This window comes from Eumetopias jubatus, unplaced genomic scaffold (assembly GCF_037043125.1).
Source record: "Eumetopias jubatus isolate StellerSeaLion01/CBP00866 unplaced genomic scaffold, mEumJub1_p1.0 scaffold_5, whole genome shotgun sequence".
Classification (NCBI taxonomy): domain Eukaryota; kingdom Metazoa; phylum Chordata; class Mammalia; order Carnivora; family Otariidae; genus Eumetopias; species Eumetopias jubatus.
In genome coordinates this window covers 72,452,770-72,474,101 of record NW_028274811.1, presented here as the reverse complement: position 1 = coordinate 72,474,101, position 21,332 = coordinate 72,452,770, and the positions used below count along the sequence as shown (strand labels likewise).

The following is a 21,332-nucleotide window of genomic DNA, read 5'->3' as shown; positions in this document are numbered from 1 at the left end:
AATATAAAATACAAAGAGCTAAATTTCATGAGGTATTTATGAGAGTACAGTATTTGAAGAAAGTATTTCAGGAATAGTAATTAGTGAATGAGAGATGTTTCAGAGTAGAAGAAATATTTCATGTCTTAAAATTTAAACTTTATTTTTAATTAAGCAGTGAATGTTATTTTGAAAGATATGGAAAAAACAAAATCTGAGCAAAACCAAGTAACACATTGTAGTAAAGATTACTCTAAAAATAAGAAAACGTTTCTTCTTCAGAGAGTCTTAGACTATAAACATTAAAATGTATTTCTCTCAGAGCCCAGCCACCTTTTGTTTTCTCAGAGTGTTGGCCTAATAGCAGCTGTGGCACAATTTTTAAAGCAATAGTCACTTATGTTTGTTGTAGTTAATTTCAACCTTTCAGCGCATATTTACCTATAGAATTACAGATCTGTTGGTTATCTTATTTATTAAGGGTCTGACTGCCTAAGACTTGTTTTGAATTTCTGCAGAACATTTGGGTGAGGTGGTTTTGTCTATGCTTTACATTCTGTAATAACAAAACTTTGGTTTGTGTTTTTTTGTTGGTAAGTGAATACTTCAGGCATTTTTCCATATATATTTCCATATGTATTTTTCCATATATTTTCAATCCAGTTTTAAAGAAATGTCAGTATTAGGAAGATCTAAAAATTAGAACATATAAATTAAGGGCCAGTTACTCCATAAAATTAAAAAAAAAATTTTCCTTTTTACAAAAGTCCTAAAATAGTGAGTTTCCCTGTACCTTTAAAATATAAACAAAATTACAGTATTTTAGAAACATATCTTTGATATAGTATGGTATATCATTTTACTGATAGCTTTGTTAAATTTTTCTTTTGCACAAGTGTCTGAGTTAATATCATTTCCTTATTTGTTGTTGCCAGTTTTTTTTTAAATCCATTTTCTTGGTTTAGGTGCACCCTATTCAGTTGAATACTTTGTCGTATGAATTTCTCTGGCCCCTCCAATGAATTTATTTCAGAGTTTAATCTGCACTTCATTTCTTTTTCTTCTGAATGTTTTTCTTAAAAGATATTTTATTTGTTTTTTTGACAGAAAGAAATATAGTGAGAGAGGGAACACAAGCAGGGGGAGTGGGAGAGGGAGAAGCAAGCTTCCCACCAAGCAGGGAGCCTGATGCAGGGCTTGATCCCAGGAGCCTAGGATCATGACCTGAGCCGAAGGCAGACGCTTAAGGACTGAGCCACCTAGGCGCTTCTCTTCTGAATGGTTCTTATTCAGAACTGGCAGTTTTGTTGACTCATTGATTAAATCGCAGTAGGATTCTTGAGTTTAAGAAGTCAACTCCAAAATATTGATTGTATAAGGAATCATTTTAAATGGGAAGGGATGTTGTTATATTTAGAATTGTTCAGGACTTTATACAAGCCTGGTGTCTATTGTATAATATTTAACCACTATTAAAATAGAAACGGGGATTGTGAAAGAGCTAGCTTCTATGCCCTTCCAGTTCTGTGATTTATGTTTTGAATCTTTATTTAAACTTGCTTTAAATAATATTTCTTTTAGTGGTCTGTAAATGGCCAGCACTGGAGGTTCGAAGTGTGAGTGTATGTATGTTTGTGTTTCTCTGTGTGTAAAGCCAGGTTTACATCAACAAATATTCAAATATATGAATATTTTTATTAGAAACTAAACCAAAACCCTTCAACTACATGAAGAACAATGCCACAAGTCAGATTTCAGGTAGGGACTAAGTAATACCTGAGGTGTTAGAGCAAAATTTGTGGACACTATTTCAAATGAATAAAATATAAGCTTATTTAAAAGCAAATATAGGTCTTTATATAGTTTGACCAAACATTAGTGCTAATTCTTTGTTAGTCTAGGCAGCTTTATAATTTTCTTACCGCTAATTTGTGCACCAGTAAAAGATGGTGGAATCAACATCTGTTTTTCAGTGAAAGGAAGTTTAACTCTCATGCAGAAAAAGCAGTGTTTTCAGCCTTTGTCATTTAAACAAATAGAAATGAATTTAACAAAATGTTATGTTCATACAAAGCACCAGATAAAATATTTTATGCTTGTTTTATTCTTATTCTAACATCAAGTCTTCCCTCCAGTGGCTGCTGTTACAGCATTTTCCTTTTTCACCTTATTTTGGAAAACAAGGAAAGATTACTGTTTTTTTCTCGGAATTAAAGCCCATTTTTGTATCATGTTGAAAAACTGGCAGATGATACTCTGGGAAATAGTCTTTTGTGACTAGAGCCTATCTGTTAGTAGTCAAGGGGACAGATTATTCTTAATTGAATTCTTAGTCCTCATCTTTCATTTTCCAGTTGCTTATAACTGCCCTTTATGCCAGCATTAAAAAATTTTAATCACTTGTATATACTCAAAGGCAGATTTTACTAGTTATACTTATTAGAGGCAATATACCAAACAATGAACAAAAACATAAATGAGAGTTAATATTTTCAGAAATGCATAGTTATATTTTTAAGTACTTTATTATAAAGTTGTTGGATGTTATTTTTAATAGAAGTTTTAAAAAATATTTACAGTTTATCTTTCTAAATAGCTGGTACCAAAGCTTTTGAGGAAATCAGTTTTTATTCAGAATATTAGTTCCATTTCAAAACAGGCAACGAATCAATTGGATTTTAGTGATAGCTTATTTGATTGATATATAACTGCTCTGAAGTTTACTCAATACCTGTTTATTCTTTTGCCTTATGACTGCTTATACTAGGATTTATTCACCAGCAGGACACCCAAATTTCTGACTAATTAGATGAGACTGGACTCTCAACATTACAATTAGAGGAAAATGCACCAAAGAACAAACTATAGAAGGCAGCACTACTAAAATTAGTTATATTCTTTTTTTAATGCTTTTCTTTATCATTTATATAAAAATATATTAATAAATAAAAAAAATAAATGTAACTAGGGCCTGTGTGTGATTGTGTGTATATTATATACAGATTCACAAGTGGCTACCCTATATGTAATGCTTATGCAGGTTATAAACATATTGATATAATGAACAGCTATAAATTCACTCAATCCAAGAATCAAAGCACTATCAATAACTAGAATTGACTTATGTGTCTTTCCCCATCTCATGCCCTTCCCACTTCCCAGAGAGAAACACTATTCTGAATTTTGTGTTTTCTCTATTTTTTTTTTTTACCAAACTATGATACCTGTAAATTGTTTTAGTTTAGTTTGTGTTTGAGCTCTGTATAAATAGTATTATGTTGTATGTAGTTTCTTAAGACTTAGTTGTTAACTCATTATTTGAAAATTTGGAAACATCCATATTTTTGAGTGTGGCTGTGGTTTATTCACTTTCACTACTATATAGTATTTATCTCTATTAATATATTACAGTAGATTTGCCCTCCTATAATTGGAGAACAGCCCTTTCCAGTTTGGGTTGCCAGACTCTAAGATGGTCCCCAATGATTTTTTTCTTCTTGATATCCATGCCTTTGTGTAGACCCTTCCTGCATTGAAAAGGGTTGCCCTCTGTGCCAGTTGAGTGTCAAGGAAGTGATGATGAGACTTTGGCAGCTTTCCCCTTGCTCTCCTGGCTCTCACTCAGAAGCCATGTCATTGTGATCCTCAAGCAGACCTCTGAAGAAGCCCATGTGGGAGATAATGAGGCTTCTAACAACAACCGGTATCAATAATGTATCTGTGTGAGTGAGTCACCTCTAGCTCTAGCCAGGCCTTCAGATGATTGCAGACCTGGCCAGTATATCTTGACTGCAACCTCATGAGTCTGATTCAGTACCTTCCAGCTGGGCTTCTTTGAAATTTGTGATCTACAGAAACCATGAGAGATTATGATAAGTGTTTATTATTTTTGGCAACTACATTTTGAGGTAATTTGTTATGCACTTATAGATAATGAATAAACTGGCTTTTGTGATGACATGAATATTTTGTAAACATTTACACACCTGTCTCCTGATGTGCATGTACGAGACCAAGTAATGAACAAAGATAGGAGATTGTTGGGTTAAGATGATAAGAATGTTTAATTTGGTAATCTCATGCCAATTTTTCTAAAGTTTTTACCCTAATTTATATTTTATGATATTTTTTTATGGTGGTTGAAATTTTTTTAAGTTTGTATGTTTGTTTGTTTGTGTATGTAGTCTCTACACCCAGTGTGAAGCTTGAACTTATAAACCCGAGATCAAGAGTCACATGCTCTTCTGACTGAGCCAGCCAGATGCCCCTACTAATTTATATTTTGATCAGCAGTGTGAATAAGAATCTTCCTCAAACTCCATTCTTTTTAACTTTTGGTATTGTCAGGTTTCTTAATTTTTTCTAGTCTAGAGAGTGTAAAATAACATCTCATCACATTTTTATTCCTTGCCCCAATATCAAAACAGTAGTCTAAATTTTTCCTTAAAAGTTTAAAGTTTTGTTTTATGCCCTGAGTGCATTCAAAATTGATCTCTATGTATGGAGTCAGGGAGGTATCTTTTCTTTCTTTCTTTCTTTCTTTCTTTCTTTCTTTCTTTCTTTCTTTCTTTCTTTCTTTCTTTCTTTCTTTCTTTCTTTCTTTTTTTTACTGTATAGTTAACCAGCTGTCCCAATTATTGAAAAGTCCATCCTTTCCCCAGTGATATGTTAATATTATCTGTGTCACATGAATCTGTTACGTGGATCTGTTTTATAGTTCTGTTCTATAGATCAGTTTATTTATTCCAATACTAATGACTTACTGTGTGAGTTATGGTGATACCTAATAAGGCAACTCTTCTATAATATTCTTCTTCTTTAGGTGTGTCTTAGCTATTCTTGGCTGTTCTTCTATAGAACATTTTGTATTAGTTTTTCAAGTTCTGTTGGGTTGGAATGGAATTATATTGAATCCATTTATCAGAGGACAACTGATATCTTTACAGTATTGGTTTTTTCTCTGAATATGATATATCTCTTCATGTATTTCAGTCTTCATTAATGTCTTTCAATAACATTTTATCATTTTGTGCATATAGGTTTAACACATCTTTTGTTAGATTTATTCTTAATATGTAGGTTTTTACTCTTTGCATTTATAAATGATGTCTTTTTTAAGAAAACGATGCTTTATAACTTTTTTTTTATAACTGATGTTGGTAGTATTTGTAAATACACTTTATTTTTATATATAAATCACTAGCCATCTTGCTGAATTCTCTTTTTATTCCTAATAAAAGACTTAAGTATTCTTGTTTTTTGATTCTAGAAAATCTTGTTTCTTGCCTCTTCTTATTTTGTCTTGTTTTTGTTTTATATAGTCATATTATCTGCAAATAAAAACTTTCCCTTTTCAATCCTGATACATTTTCATTTACTTTTCCATATTTTCTTATACTAATAGAACCTCTAGAAAACTTTGATTAGAAGTGGAAATAGTAAAGTGGTAATGATGGACATTCTTTTCTGGTACCTGATTTTAAAGAGAATGTTTTTAATACATTACTATGAAGAGCAATTTTACCGTATTTCTGTTTTGTTTTGTTGAACCTCTTTATTATGTAAAGGGTGTTCCTTTTTTCTTACTTTGCTATGAGTTCTCTTCCAAAAATGAGTATTGAATTTTATCAAATACTTTTTCTGCAGATATTGTTTCTTCCTTTGTGATAATTTAGTGAGCAGCATTTGTAGATATTCTGAGTTTTGTAATGTACCTTCTAAGTTTAGTTATTCTCAACAGGAGGGTCACTCAGGGGACATAGCTATAATGTTGGAAGTGAAGTCTAGTTGTAAAATTGTTGACTCTCATGATCAGAGGAAGGGATTCTACCACTTTGTGCTTACGTAGACAATAGTAATAAGAGCCATCTGGCATAGTGTTTAAGCATAGGTCTAGTAACATAAATGTCTTAACATTCCACAAAGTGCCCTTCTGCTGATGACTTCAGTGCCACAGAGTTAATTTCCTGTAATTAATAGTGTGGCTAAGTAAGGGTTGTCTTTGTTGGGGAAAAAATATTTTATAGAAGCCAAGAGGGTTCAAAGCCGTTTGCTTTTGGAACAAGAGAATTTTATTGTCCCAAGTCCTTTGTTAATTTAGGCAAGGTATGAATTATGTGTATTGTTCACTTATAGTGTTTTCTGAATGATGTAAATAACCACTGTAACTAATATGGTAGTTTAAAATGATGACTTGAGATTTCACATTCCTAGCTCTCTTTTTTTAAGATCAGATTTTGTAGTACCACAGCAATATAGAGCCTTCCCAGATCTTTCTGAATTCATTGCCTGTTGGTTCCACGATTGGGTGTTGTTGAAATATGGTACGAACATGAAGTTCTAGAAAGTACCATCACTTTAATAAAGAATTGGGAAATTCTAGAAGTGAAAAAAAAATCCATTCTGAAGGCACTTAAATGAGAACATTACTCGTACTTAACACATTTAGGTAAAATCAGGCTTCACAGAGATTTTTCCCCTTAAATAATACAACAAGGAATACACTGTCAGTAGACACTGATTCTAAGTGGTACTTAAATGCCTTATCTGCAGTACAGTTGTGATCTCCACAAAGCTTAATTTTACCTTTAAACTTTATTGCTGGTGTTATTAGTATAGTTTACTGGCATTAAGAGTAAATTGCTTGATTATATGCTTAAATTTTTCTTTGTTTTTGTTTGTATAGCAAATGGTATGTTTCTAACTTTGAAGTAAGTTAATACAATATGTGGGATCGATTCTGATAATAATGATTAATAATAATAAATAATAAAGCAGTTATTATTAAATTTCATTCCTTGTTAGAAATTGGATAAAATTGGGGTGTTATTAAGTGGTGTATGGTCAAGGAATTAACTAAATCATAACCAAAGTAAATCAGTGCATCATTGGAAGGGGTATGTAAGGAATAGTGACAGGCCAGGGAGGCAAATTACCATTGACAGAGAACCTGCAATGCACAGAACTAGAAGCAGCTGGACTAAAGCACTGTGATTTACAGAAACTTTATATATAATGTTTTCCTTTGATATCTAGGAAATACTGAGTTTGCCTCTACTGTCTAGGTAGAGCAGGTTGCTAGCCTAGCTCTGGTGGGAGGGAGGATAGCAGGGTGGTAGGGACATTGGAAGAGAGAAGTTCTTTAAAGGAGTCTGCCTAAAGTCCACTTAGCACTCTTGTTTCGTAAAAGGAATGGAGAAGAGTGTGTGAAAGGGGCAAGCCTCTTCCCTTTCTAGACTGTGCCTTGACATTTGGCATTATAGTTGTAGAGAAGAGATGGAAAGAGAGAACCATTCAATACACAGTGAGGTACACTCTTCCAGTGTATCTGTTTTGGACTATTGGAATCATCACCTCAAAAAGAAACCTCATACCCATTAGCAGTCACTCTTTACTCCCCACCTCCAACACCCAAAACGCAATAATCCACTTTCTCTTTCTGTGGATTTCCCTATTCTTGTCATTTCATATAAATGAAATTATATGTGGTCTTTTGTAGCTGGTTTCTTTCACTTAATGTTTTGAAGGTTATTCATGTTGTAGCATTTATCAGTACTTTACTTTTTATTAATGAATAATATTCTTTTGTATGGATATACCATAATTTATCTAATCATCACTTGATAGACATTTACTTTCTGGGAATTATGAATAATGCTTTTAGGAACATTTGTGTATAAGTTTTGGTGTGGACATGTGTTTTCATTTCTCTTGGATATATACCTAAAGTGGAATTCCTAGGTCATGTGGTAAATCTGTTTAACATTTTAAGGAACTGCCAAACTTTTCTAAAATGGATATATACCAATGTACATCCCAGCTAACAATGTATGAGGGTTTCGATTTCTCTTTCTTGTTGATTATGGCCATGCCTTAGGGTGTGAAGTGGTATCTTATTGTGGTTTTGATTTTCATTTTCCTAATGACTAATGATGCTGATCATATCTTTTTTCATGCTTTTTAGTCATTTGTATATTTTCTTTGGAGAAATGTGTGTTCATATCCTTTGTTCATTTTTTAAATTAGGTTATTTGTCTTTATTGTTGAGTTGCCAGAATTCTTTATATATTCTGGCTACATCTTGTCTCTTAACATATGAATTTTTTTTTTTACTTTCAGAAAAAAGTATTTAGAAAAGTGCATTGTCACAGCTTGAATTTTTCAGAAGCAGATACTGAGATAAATTTGGAGTGCAAGATGTTTATTAAAGATCAACGCTTAGGAAAAGAAGGAGGACAACAGGATTGGTTGGAGGGAGAAGTTGAACTTAATGCAGGTCTGACAAAACCTCCACCAACCTGATGATGAGCTCTGGAGCAAATACTGCCTGTCGGAGTTGTCTGCATTAGTCTGAAATGGTGGGGCCTTCATATTCCCACTTGACTCAGTCAGTGACTAGGCCAGTCAGCCTGGGAAAGGCATGACCTTGAGTGAGGCAACTCTCAGCATCTGAGGCAGACTCTGAAGTGGGGAAAAGTGGGAGACTCTTTGCTAACTTTACTCCCTGCCTCTGAGCAGCAGGTTCCCCTTGAAGGGGGCATCTGGGGGTGGAGTTCACCTTAGTGTCTATCATATGCATATTATATTTTAAAATCTAAGTTGAACCTTGAGTTCACATAATTCCCTTTTTTCTTTTTAGGGGCTTCAAAATCAAGAATTGTCTTAGTCCTTGTTTAATTTCTTAGTTTGAGTTTTAGCATTGTTTTGAAGATATTCTAAGGATTTCATTCTAGCCTTGTTGAGGTTGTCTTTTTGCTGGGCACAAAGCAATGTGAAAATTACCCAGGTGACTTCCAGTTTTGGAACCTGTTAAAAAGGCACAGTAATGCATTATCAGTTTCTTCTAAATTCTTTGTATTTGGCATTCCTTAACTTTTGACTCTTTCTTTTAGACATTTGATTTACCAAAGTATTGTGAGGAATGATGAGGAGTAATTTTTATCAATCTTAACTCTGAACAGCAAACCAAATAGACTGACAATTTTGGTTGATATGTTTCATCTCTATATAATTAACTTTGTCCAGCTTGCTCAGACTCCAAATTGTAATACTTCCTGATAATATAAATTAGTACACAAAAATGAAAACTTTCTATAGCATGAACTGTAAATTGAAACTGGAATGGTTTAAGTAGTTTGACTCCACCATGCAGGTTGAGGGAGCTCATAGAGCTTCTAAGTAGGAATTAGAAGACCGGAGTTAGAATCCCCTTACCGTCTGGGATGCCTGAGCCAGGTTATTTAGCTTTTCAAAGCTCAGGATACCTCATCTCTGTAAAATGCAGATGTGTTGACTCCTACCCCTGCCTGTGGTGGTGATGACCGTAATAAAGTAATGAGTATGAAAGGACTTGGTACCTTTGTGACCAACATATGCTGTTTGGGAGATAGTTAGAACAGTATTCTTTGGACACAATTTTATCTAAATGAAGGTAGAACTCACATACTTGAACATTTTCCAGACACACATTTTAATAAGATTAGAAAAAATACGAACAAATTATATTTAAAAAATTAATTTAAATTTCATTATGATTATCTTCAATATAGAGTCTTGGAAACTCAAGTCAACTCGACAGGTATTTATAATGGGGCTTTATTATTTCTTCCTAGAATTCATCCAAATGGCACATGTCAGAAGTTTCTCTTTCCTTTAAGTTGGACTGATTTGGGTACCCTTCTTGTGTTTGAGTACAAATTAGTTGGAACCCAATTATGTTTGAAACTATATGGATTACCAATATTTATAGATAAGTTTATAGTTTTCAACATATTTTTGTATACATTCTTTTATTTTTTTTAAAGATTTTATTTATTCATTTGACAGAGAGAGACACAACGAGAGAGGAACACAAACAGGGGGAGTGGGAGAGGGAGAAGCAGGCTTCCCGTGGAGCAGGGAGCCCGAAGCGGGGCTCAATCCCAGGACCCTGGGATCATGACCCGAGCCGAAGGCAGACGCCCAACGACTGAGCCACCCATTCTTTTTTTTTTAAAGATTTTATTTATTTATTTGAGAGAGAGAGTAGGAGAGAGTGGAAGAGAGCATGAGAGCAGGGTGAGGGACAGAGGGAGAAGCAGACTTCTCACTGAGCAGGGAGCCTGATGTGGGACTCGATCCCAGGACTCCAGGATCATGACCTGAGCCGAAGGCAGCTGCCTAACTGACTGAGCCACCCAGGCGCCCCCGTATACATTCTTTGATATAATCTTCATAATCGCCCTGTAAAAGGAAGTGCTCTTATTTTCTTTGTTATTTCCATAACTTAGGTTAGGAAAGTTAAGAGTTTTTCAAGGTCACCCAGCTACTAGGTGGTAGAATTGAGATTTAAAAGCTGACTTTCTCATTACAGCCCTCCTATATTATATTGCCTGGTAAACTAAGGAATTATTTTAGGAATGATTAGATTGGAATCAGGTATTCCTCCTCTGAGCTAAGCCTTGAGCCAAGCATAGATGACATTCTCTATATAAACTGCCATTTTCTATGCACCAAGAGCCCATATTACTCTGGGCTTTGTCTTCCATGTCTGCTCCAGCCTGATGCCCTTGTTCCTCAGCCTTTTTCCTAGTGCACATATATGTCTACGTACACACACACACATGCACACATATACACACTCCAAAACACATTTTTTGTGTGGTGCAACCTCAAAACTATAAGCTATTCAAGATTATTATGTAATAACCTTTGCTGATGAGCAACTTCTGAGTAATAGAGATATTTTGACTAATTTGAGTAGATCTTTTGGTTTCTTGAAACTCTCTGGAGCAATTCACTCACTGTACTTTGTTCCACAAGTAGGCTACTATGAGCTGGATTTCCAGAGCGTGACTTAGTAAGCATAGGTTCTTTGAGCTCCAAAGATCGTAGGGAATTAACCCAGTTTTACTTGTCTTGTGATATATGTTATACTTTCATCATTGTATTCAGAATGTGAGGTGGAAAGGCCTTTTATTGCAAAATCATCTATATCTAGTTCCTATTTAATACCTACCTAAAAACAAACAGACGTAGAAAACTTAGGCGTCTGTATATTTTCCTATACATATTATAAGTGCTCATGCCATATTTTGAGCAAACAGGGCAACTAAGAAATATTCTGTTTCATGTTTTGAATGCTGACTGGATAAAGATTACAGATGACAAGTTATTTATAGCTTTATTTATACATAGTGGATTCTCTGTTGGAATCATAGGAGGAAAGAAGATATGATAATTGCTTTGTGTAGTTCACAGAATGAAATTGCAAACTGAGATGTTTTGAATCTAGTTTATACTATAACCATTTCTAGGAAACCATGTTTAAACAGCACTGGTTATCATGAAGTATACAACATGTCAACTGTGTCCCAATTCATGTCAGTAAAAACCTTCTACCACTTTATTCCCTATAACCTAACCTCCATCAGATAATACTAAATAAACTATGTTGAGTGCGCGTATTAATATATATCAAATGTATCAGACGGTTTGCTGGCTGCATTTTCAGTAGTGTTTATCTGTGGTCATGCAGGTTATAACTCTGAATTTTTATTATGAAAACTAAATTGAGAATTTATAATGTTCCTGATTTAGCTTTACCAGCTGTGCCACAGCCATGGAAAATAACTCGAGAGGGTAAAAATCTAACAGTGAATAAGAGAGCAACAGACAAATTGCTTTTGCTTCATGCTTACCTGCTTTGCATCTGCTGCTAGAAGGTTTAGGATCACAGATAATAATTAGTAGTCTCTTAACTTGTATATCATCACTTCAGTAAATTATGACATGTATTTTTTGGTTATCTCATGTAAAATAAGAATATGATTATTAATTGCTGTGAGAATCTTGAGAATCTTCAAAATGACTCTTTAAAACGTGCATCTTCTTTTTTCCCCTTCTATCTTTTACTCATTCATTTTTAAATTCAACAAGTACCCAGTGAGTTCTAAACATGCCAGACATGTGCTGGGGACAGACATGGTACCTGTCCTCAGGGAAATCAAAATCTAAAGGGGGAGGAATGTGTTACTAAACATTGTACAGTATTTAGAGCTTTTCTCCCAGGTTTTTTTTTTTTTTTTGAGATATAATTGACATTTAATACTATGTAAGCCTGAGGTGTACAATATAATGATTTATATAGGTATACAATGTAATGATTTATATAGTGTACAATGTAATGTTGCAAAATGATTCCATGATAAGGTTGATTAACATATCCGTCACCTCACGTGGTTAACCATCTTTTGTGTGTGTGTGTGTGTGTGTGTGTGTGTGTGTGTGTAATGAGGACTTTTAAGATCTACTCTCTTAGCAATTTCCAAGTATGCAATGCAGGATTGTTAATTGCAGTCACTATGCTGTACACTCGGTCTCCAGAACTTTAAAATGTGAATCTTGAAAATTATTTTAGCACCAAAAATATTTTATAATGTCACTCATTAAAACAGTCACAATGAAATAATAGTATAAATCGTTCTGTTTGGAAATCAATTTGGAGCCAATCAAAAATAACCTAACTGCTTATATTTTAGAAGAAATACTGGGTTGGCAGAGGGATATAGTAAACAATGCAAGAAGTCCCTGTAGATAGTTAATTTAGTTGTGGAATTGTTAACAGAGAGTAGTGCATGGGGTCTCTCATTATGAACATTTCTCTTCAGTTTCTGCTATAGGATCGTGTATAATAGGGAGTTGCTGGTAAAACCTGTGCATAAACTTGTGGGACTTGACAGATAAGATTAATATCCTACATATGAATAGATAAATCTTACAAATAATGCTTCTTTATGACAGTGATAGAATTATCAGTCTAGATCTTACATATTTTATAAGGAGCTATTTTGACAGTTTGTTTTGGTAGCTAGAGAGTTAGGCCCCCACCTGGGCCTTGACCTTGTCTCTTTTATTTTTTTTTTTTATTTTTTTTTTTAAGATTTTATTTATTTATTCATGAAAGAGAGAGAGAGAGAGAGGCAGAGGAAGAAGCAGGCTCCCAAGGAGCAGGGAGCCTGATGTGGGACTCGATCCCAGGACCCTGGGATCATGACCTGAGCCGAAGGCAGACGCTTAACCATCTGAGCCACCCAGGCACCCTTGACCTTGTCTCTTTTAACTCACCGCTGCACCCTGGTATCTTACACATCACCCACCATATAAACTACAAGAGTTTCTTGAAGGAATGTAGACACATTGTAGTCCTATAGATTTATAGAGTTTTCAGTTACCTGTTCACAGAAGAAAAATAACAACCTCTTCCCCACTAAGTGAGAATGCCTTCCCGTCAAAAATATTCTCATATTTTAGTAACCTCCGTTGACAAACACAGTTACTGCTAGTAATAGCAATGATCAGCTATACATACCTTCTATAACACTAATTCTTGAGCTACATTTGATAAATGAGGAAACTGAAGATTTTGGATATTAAGTGTTTTGTCCCTGGCCACAGAGCTATTATTAAATGGTGAAGCCATGATACATTTATAACAATTAAAAAATATATAAGCCAGCATACATTGAGCACTTAGTTACACATCAAGTACTATGCTAACTATTTTACATTTAACCTCACTATAACAGTATGAGGGAAACATGATTATCATTGCCATTTTTCATATTTGAAAATAAGGGACAGAGAAGTGAAATAATTTGTCAAGGGTACATGTAGTTAATGGTGAAGCCAGGTCTTTCCTCTTATACCACCCCCCCCATACCTCCAGTTAGAATTGAAATAAGGGCAATATGATTTATGACTGGAGCATTCATAGTTTAAAAATATTTTCAGTGTTAGTTATACTTTTTTTTAAAGATTTTATTTATTTATTTATTTGACAGAGAGAGAGAGAGCGCACAAGCAGGCAGAGTGGCAGGCAGAGGGAGAGGGAAAAGCAGGCTCCATGCTGAGCAGAGAGCCTAGGACGCTGGGATCATTACCTGAGCCGAAGGCAGACGCTTAACTGACTGAGTCACCCAGGCGCCCCTCAGTATTGGTTTTTTAAAAATATTTTCTGCTATACTCTGTTGATTATGAAAATGCCTCAGTTTTTAAAGATAATTTTAAAATATTCCTCTGAATGGAAACTGAGGTTTGCTTTGTGGATAGCAAATAAATTGGGTTCCTCAATCAGGGGAATATTCAGTCTCATTTTATTGTTGTCATGAATGTAGTTTTTATATAATTTCATTAACAGTCGTGGATTGACTAAATTAGTTTAATTTTTTCCATTGTATGTGTTGCATTTTTGTCTTTTAAACTTTAGGAATAGTGTTGTTTTTTTGGTTGTTTTTTTTTTGTCTTCTGTCTTTTTTTTGTCTTTGATGGTTTTGGGAAAAACCATCTATTTATAGTGTAAATGCCTTCCCTTTGGCCAAAATAGAGCAGAATTAGATTTTTAACAATACTGGAGTGCCATTTATAGAGAATGGCTTCCAGACATTGAATTTGACATGGTTTCATTTTTTAAAGGGCTGATTTTCTCCCTTAAAGTTGTATTTTGAATTGCACCAGAGGTAACTTAGTTACTTTATGTATTTATGTATTTTTCTCCTTCTGACTGTTCTGGAAGGAAGACATTCTGACCTTGTAATTGACACATGCTTATAGTTTATTTTAAAGGGAATTTCAGACTTTTAAAACTACCTGAAGATATTTTTTAAAAAACATTAGATGATAGAGAACTAAACTTACATAGTAAATTTAGCTAAATTAAATTCAGTGACTTTAGGTATCTGTATGTATAAGGTATTGTGTTTGGTGACACAAGAGATATAAAGATGACAAAAACTTGATACCTCTATCCTGGGGCTTGTAATCTGTTAGCTGACCCAGACAAATACATAAATAACTATAATTTAAGGCAGGCTACGATAAGTACTGTGGTATAGGCATCAACAAAGTACAGTGGGAAATCAGAATAGAGAGATTAATCCCAACTGGGAGGATCTAGGAAGTTCTCATGGAATAGGTAGGATTGAGTAGAGCTTAATTTATTGCTTTCATTCATTCTAGACTGTCTTCTGAAGATTGATGTCTATTTCCTTGAGCTCTTTAATTTTGTTGCCAATTTGGATAAGCATGGCACAAATCCAACAGGGAGGTCCAGATGAAAAAGAAAAGACTACAGCACTGAAAGGTACATACTTAATTTGCTTTTTCAGGGTATTTTCATTGTGCCCAATGAAGGGACAGGAATATTTAGGTGATCTTCCATTCATTTCAATTCTAAAATAAGAATGTGAGTATTTAATCCATTTGTAATTCTTTGTATTCCTCATAACAACTCTTTCAGTATCTGAGATGTAGTATGTACTCAGTAAATAAATCACAGAATCATGTAATTTTATAACTGTAAGAATTCATAAGCCTTTTCTTATCCAAAATCATATATTTAATGGTAAAACTAACACTGTAGGTCTCTTGAATTAAGACTATTGCCTTTATCATAGTTTGTTGATCAGAATGTCATGCTAGGATAGGAAAATCTGCCTAATAATCCAGTATTCTATCTTTGTGGCATTAATTAGGGATATTTTTTGAAAGGCTCAACATGTTAACACCTCAGAGTGAATCTACCCTAGACTTTCTTTGGGTATTTTGAGTTCTAGACTTTTTTTTAAGTCTGCAGGCTAAAAGAATTTTACTCCTAAAATAAGTGTGCTTTGTTGAACCGGAAGATCTCTTCAACGGATTTTCTAAATATTAAGATGCCAACTATGCCAGATAACGAGTCTCTTTACTTGTTCAATGTAGAGTCTTTGTGGTCTTCATGATGCTTTGTAGGTAATGTCCCAGACCATCTTGACTGCAGCCATTTTTCTGAATCCCTCACTGCCATCCTACCCTTCTTTATGAGGCTGGATGATGAAGATACCGCAAGAATTTCTCCTACTACCTTTTATCTCTTTTCAGAAAAGCCTAAACCATGTATATGATAAAGCAGCCAGTTTCTTAGCTTACAATCTGCCTCATCTTGTCCCTGCTTTTAGAGCTAGTGTTCTATCAAGGGGGTGGTGTAACTAGCCCTTACCTTCAAAAATGGAACATGGCTAAGAGCATTGCTTTCTCCTCACAAATGTAAGAGACGATGATGTATTCGATTAGGGTGGTAGCAAAGAGGATGATGACAGATTCTGGTTATGTTTTGAAGGAAGAGATGACATGATTTTCTGTTGGATTAGACAAGGTATGTTAGAGGAGAAATTAAGATGAATTTGAAGGTTCTTGGCCTAAAAAACTCTAAGTTAGATGCTGTGTATTAGATTAAGAAAACTGGGAAAGCAGGTTGTGGTGATGCGTAGTGAAAAGCAAGAGTTAGACATATTAAATATTAAACTGAGACGCCACTTAAACAGGAAGGTAGAAGAGTTGTGTATGGAGTTTGGGAGATCATTTGGGTTAGAGATAAAAGTTCTAGAAATCATTAGCATGGAGGTAATATTTAAAGGACCATAGGTCCTAATTGAGATCACCAGAGATGTCAGTATAGACAGAAAAGAGAATAGATCTGAAGATTGAACCCTGGGGCATTTCAGCTCTAAGGTCAGGAAGATGAAGAGGAACCAGCAAAAGAAGCTGAAAATGAATTTCTAGTAAAATAGGCTGAGAACCAAGAGCAAGCGAGAGATCCTGAACACCAAATGAAGAAAATGGGAGTAATTCATTCAGTCATGATAATGATTCAGGTTAGACAAGGACTGAGAAATTACTTTTAGATTTGACGGCGTGGAGGTTATTGGTGATCATCACAAAGAGCTGTTTTCACGAATTCGTGGAAATGAAAGCTATACTGGAGAGCTTCCTCATAAAATGGGAAGAGAGGAATTAGAGACAGCTATGGACAATCCTCTCGAAGGTTTCATTGTGTGCTTGTATCCTGCTGGAAATGACTAGCACTCTCAGAGTAATGATTGATTTAGGAGAGAGGACAAGGAATGTGTGTGAGTTTCTAAATAGACTCACTGGGTTTCCTAAATAGATTTTGTGCATTTTCAGCCTTACTCGATAATGTGAAAATTACATTTTCCAAATAGTCATTCCAATTTACATTTCCTCAAGCAATATATAAGAGTTTACATAGGTTTTCTGGATTTTAAAGCTACTACAATTATGTAAAAAGAGTATGGATAGGGTGTAAAAATGGAATTGTCTGGATTCAAACTCAGGTTTTTGTACTAACTGTTAACTAGCTACTTAGCTTCTCTGAATCTTTTAATTCATTGGTACTATAGAAGAAATAAGAGTGCTTGGTACATGTGAGCTTGTAACAATTAATGAAGAGTTAAATTGGAAATATTAGAAAATAAAGTGGCAGTGCATAGCAAAGTGTATTTAGAACAAAGTGTCAAACTGAATTAAACGTACCTTTAAAGAAATCTACTTATCAGTTTTATGTTTTATGGATTATGCTTTTAGTGTCATGTCTATGCATCCTTTGCCTAACCCTGGTTTGTGAAGATAGAGGTTATTTATGCTGTGCTTGAGCTCAGTATTTGAATTCCTGAATTTGTCCATTTTTTCCACTTCCTTGTCCAGTGACCTTAGGAGCAACCAGCCAATTTCATTATGTTGTTAGTTTTCCAAAAGTGTTTGAAAGTATCATGTACATACTCATCCAGATTCAAATGTCAAATCTCATCCAGAAACACCTTCACAGACACACTCAGAGGAAGGTTTAACCAAATATCTGAGTATGGCATGGCTCCGTCACGTTGACACAAAGAATTAACCATCCCATTCCTCTGTCTTTGGACACTTCGGTTGTTTCTTGGCTGTTGTGAATAATGCTGCCATGAACACGAGTGTACAAATATCTGTTTAAGTCTCTGTTTTCATTTCTTCTGGGTATCAAGTGGTATTTTTATCCATTTGTTGCATATGCTTAGTTGAAGTTTAGAATTCTAGTTGCTGAATCACTTTAATCATCAGAGGCATGTTTTAGAAAAAACACTTGTGTTACATCTGATGCATATTTAAGTTATATGGATTCAGTCATACTGTATTTTATAGGTGAATGAAGGTATTTTTAATGGAAATGTTTTTATATACTTGATTTTTGCCTAATCCACTGCCTTTGGAATCCAGTGTATATGTAAAATGCAGCTTATAGTATTGCTTTCTTTCTAAAAAGCAGGAAAAATAATTTCTGACATTTTCTTTCTACATGTCTTCTTAATGCTAATGAAATAAAAATACCTATATCTGGTTCCCTTGTTAATAGAGAAGTTTGAAGAATGCCTATTTATTTAGTTTTCATTTTGTCATTCATAGCATTTCAAGCAGAGCAAAAGCATATTTCTATATTTATAACTTTATAAGGTAAGGAAGAGAGGGGGCAGAATATTTTAGGGTTGATATGGCACATAGAGTAAGTATGGTGATTTTGAAAGAGCATTGAGTTAGATATTGGAAACTACATCTATTCCATTAACCCCACTGTGCTATGAAGGTATAATTTTGGACAAGCCATTTTTCCTCTCTGTCCTTCATTTTCTCATCTGAAGGACAGTGAAGGTGATAATACATGCTACTATAATATAGGGTTGTGATGATCAAGTGAGGTAAAGTATGTGAAAACTTTAAATTGGTATGTAGATGTTAGGTGGCATTTTATGATCTGAGCTGATAGACAAAATGGCTGTTAGACATATCTGCTTATATATTAGATGGTTGCTGTGTGTCTGATTAAAAGGTTTCTAAGTTTTGAACTGTAGATGACTATAGTGAAGGAGCCTCAGCTCATTGGAAAGAAAGAATTTTCTAGCCACTCCAAGCCATTTTTGCTATTAAAAAATCTTCTATTTTACTCTGTTTTGCAAAGAATTACATGGTGTTCAGAAATTCACTAATGAATCAGAAATTTGTCAGCCTATATCCCTTTTTTAGTACAGTATGTATATTATGTGACATTTCCATTTTACTAGAGAATTTGTAAACATTTTTATTTTTGAATTTTGAAGATGTTACATTTTTATGTGAGTCGAGGTTTATTTGATATAGCAGTTTGAAGAGTACTAAAAAATGTTTTTTTTGAGGGCTTATCTTTAAAAGAGACTAGAGACTGGAGGTAGACAAACTACTTTTTTCTTTGGCATATTTTGATGTTCCATACAAATGGATTTGTTATATCTCTGTAAGAGATAGAAATAAGGTGTTTCTTCTGAGATAATTCTTTTGTAGGAAAAGGGACTAGTTTGCTTTATTACATATCCTAGAAGCTGGTTTCTCTTCAGGAATTTGAGTTAGAATGCAAAATCTCGAAACCTAAACTTTTTTAAAAAAATCTTTTCTTTGGAACAATAAATTTGAAGTTTATCTTTTTGTTTTTCTGAGTTTTGATATTACTCTCATATGACATATAGTGAGAATTTTTGCCTCATCCTATAAGAAGAGCCTAAAAGATATCATTAAATACTTGTTGACGGACTGATTCTAGGCTGGGGCAGGGAAAAGATAAGCCTAGAGCAAGCATCTTGTGGTAACACAAAATAAAGGAATATTTAAAAAACAAAAAGATAAGAGCATGTCAAACAGCTGGAAGAGCTTACAACCGTGGCCATTGCTGGATCAATTTGAGCAACAAAATAAATGATGTAGTATTTATTGTAACCCAAAGTATATAATAAATATCCATCATTCCATACTGACATAAATAAGATTGAATAACTGTATAAATGGAGGAAGAGAGACAAAAATTTCATACAGAAGAATTACAAATAATATATGTAGATATTCTCTACTCCACAAGGTAGAGCATAATTCCACCTCTTTCTCCTTGAATGTGAGCTAGACTTACTCACTTCCAAGGAATGAATAGATTATGAAAAGGGAAAAATAGTAACTTCATAGCTGAGATGTCTGGCAGACACTGTCGTAGCCAGCTGATGGAGATTAACATCCCCAGTGATGTCCCGTGGATATCACGTTCCCCTTGATATCATGTGATAAGAGAGGCAGTTTACCTCTGTGGTAATCTTTCTAAAAACCTGTAACCCTAGTTTAATCACAAAATTAAAAAAAAAAATCAAGCACACCTAAATTTAGGGTCATTCTATAAAATACCTAAGCAGTATTCCTCAAAAGAGTCAAGATCATGGAGAAGAGGCAAAGACTGGAATCTGTCACAGACCAGAGGAGATTGGCAGACATGACAGCTGCATGCAGTGTGGTATCCTGGATGGAATCCTGGAATAGAAAATGGACATTAATGGGAAACTGATGAATAATTTCTGGGCTTAGTCAATAGGAACATACATATGTTGGTTTCTTCACTTTCACAAATGTACCCTGGTAATGTAGGATGTTAACAATAGGGGAAACTGGGTAAAGGACATACAGACACTATCTGTACTTTCTTCCAACTTTTCTGTAAATCCAAAATGATTTCAAAATAAAATGTTTATTTAAAGAACTTTGTTGACAATTTTTTTATTGTATGGAAATCAAATGGTGTGAAGAATAAAAACTGCTTTTTGTTAACCCATTTTCTCCAGTTAGCATGTTGTATTTTAATATTGTGCTTTTTCCTATAAAAATGGAATAATGTGCTATATTACTCCTATTTAAATTTGTGAGTTTCCTTATTCATAAACAGTAGTTTCATCTTTATATAAAATTTAGTGACCATTTAAAAGACCCAAAACTTTATAGATGGACGTTAATAAGATACAAATTAATAGCTGAATATTTTGAGAGGAAGAAGTTAATAATTTACTACAGTGCTACATGAGATCTAAAATTGTGATTGTTTTGGAAATTATGATTTTGAAAGTACTTTTGATATTGTCATGATATAGCATTGGGGAACTTAAAATTTAAAAACTTATCAATAAGGCAACACATAAAAAGTAATCTGGTAGAACAAAGAATACTTAAAATAATCAGAAATATAATCTTTGTTATTAACTTTGTTATTAAAATATAACTTTGTTAAGAAAATGAATGTAAGCGCATTTCATATTCTTTTCTAGATTTATTATCTAGGATTGATTTGGATGAACTAATGAAAAAAGATGAACCACCTCTTGATTTTCCTGATACCCTGGAAGGATTTGAATATGCTTTTAATGAAAGTAAGTGGTTGTATGCTACATACAAGATTTAGTTATCATGGTAATAGAATCATAGGACAGATATTATTTGCTATTTTTATTTGCAAGTTAGAATATTTTATGTATTTCATTTAAGAAATAATGACTTCTCCCTTCATGGTGAAATTCTTCACTTAAGCAAAAGAACCAAATTGTAATTTCCCATAATTGTCAAGTCACTTAAACCAATGGACGTGAATTTGATTTGACTGAACATATTTCAACCCTGAGCTTTCAACTGTCTGGCATCCAATTAGGACTCCAATTAAATTATGTAGAAAG

General features: G+C 34.0%; 1 protein-coding gene across 4 annotated transcripts in view; it reads left to right on the top strand.

The window, feature by feature from the left end:
• ARB2A (ARB2 cotranscriptional regulator A) overlaps positions 1 to 21,332 on the top strand; it is a 392,989-nt gene that overhangs the window by 18,042 nt on the left and 353,615 nt on the right. For 3 of the 4 annotated variants that reach the window (XM_028089288.2, XM_028089289.2, XM_028089290.2), the window contains exons 2-3: positions 14,974 to 15,097; positions 20,931 to 21,032. In XM_028089288.2, the coding sequence (XP_027945089.1) occupies positions 14,992 to 15,097; positions 20,931 to 21,032 (208 nt within the window). In that variant the 5' untranslated portion in view covers positions 14,974 to 14,991. The remainder of the gene's footprint in view (positions 1 to 14,973; positions 15,098 to 20,930; positions 21,033 to 21,332) is intronic. The other variant, XM_028089292.2, reaches the window with a different exon arrangement.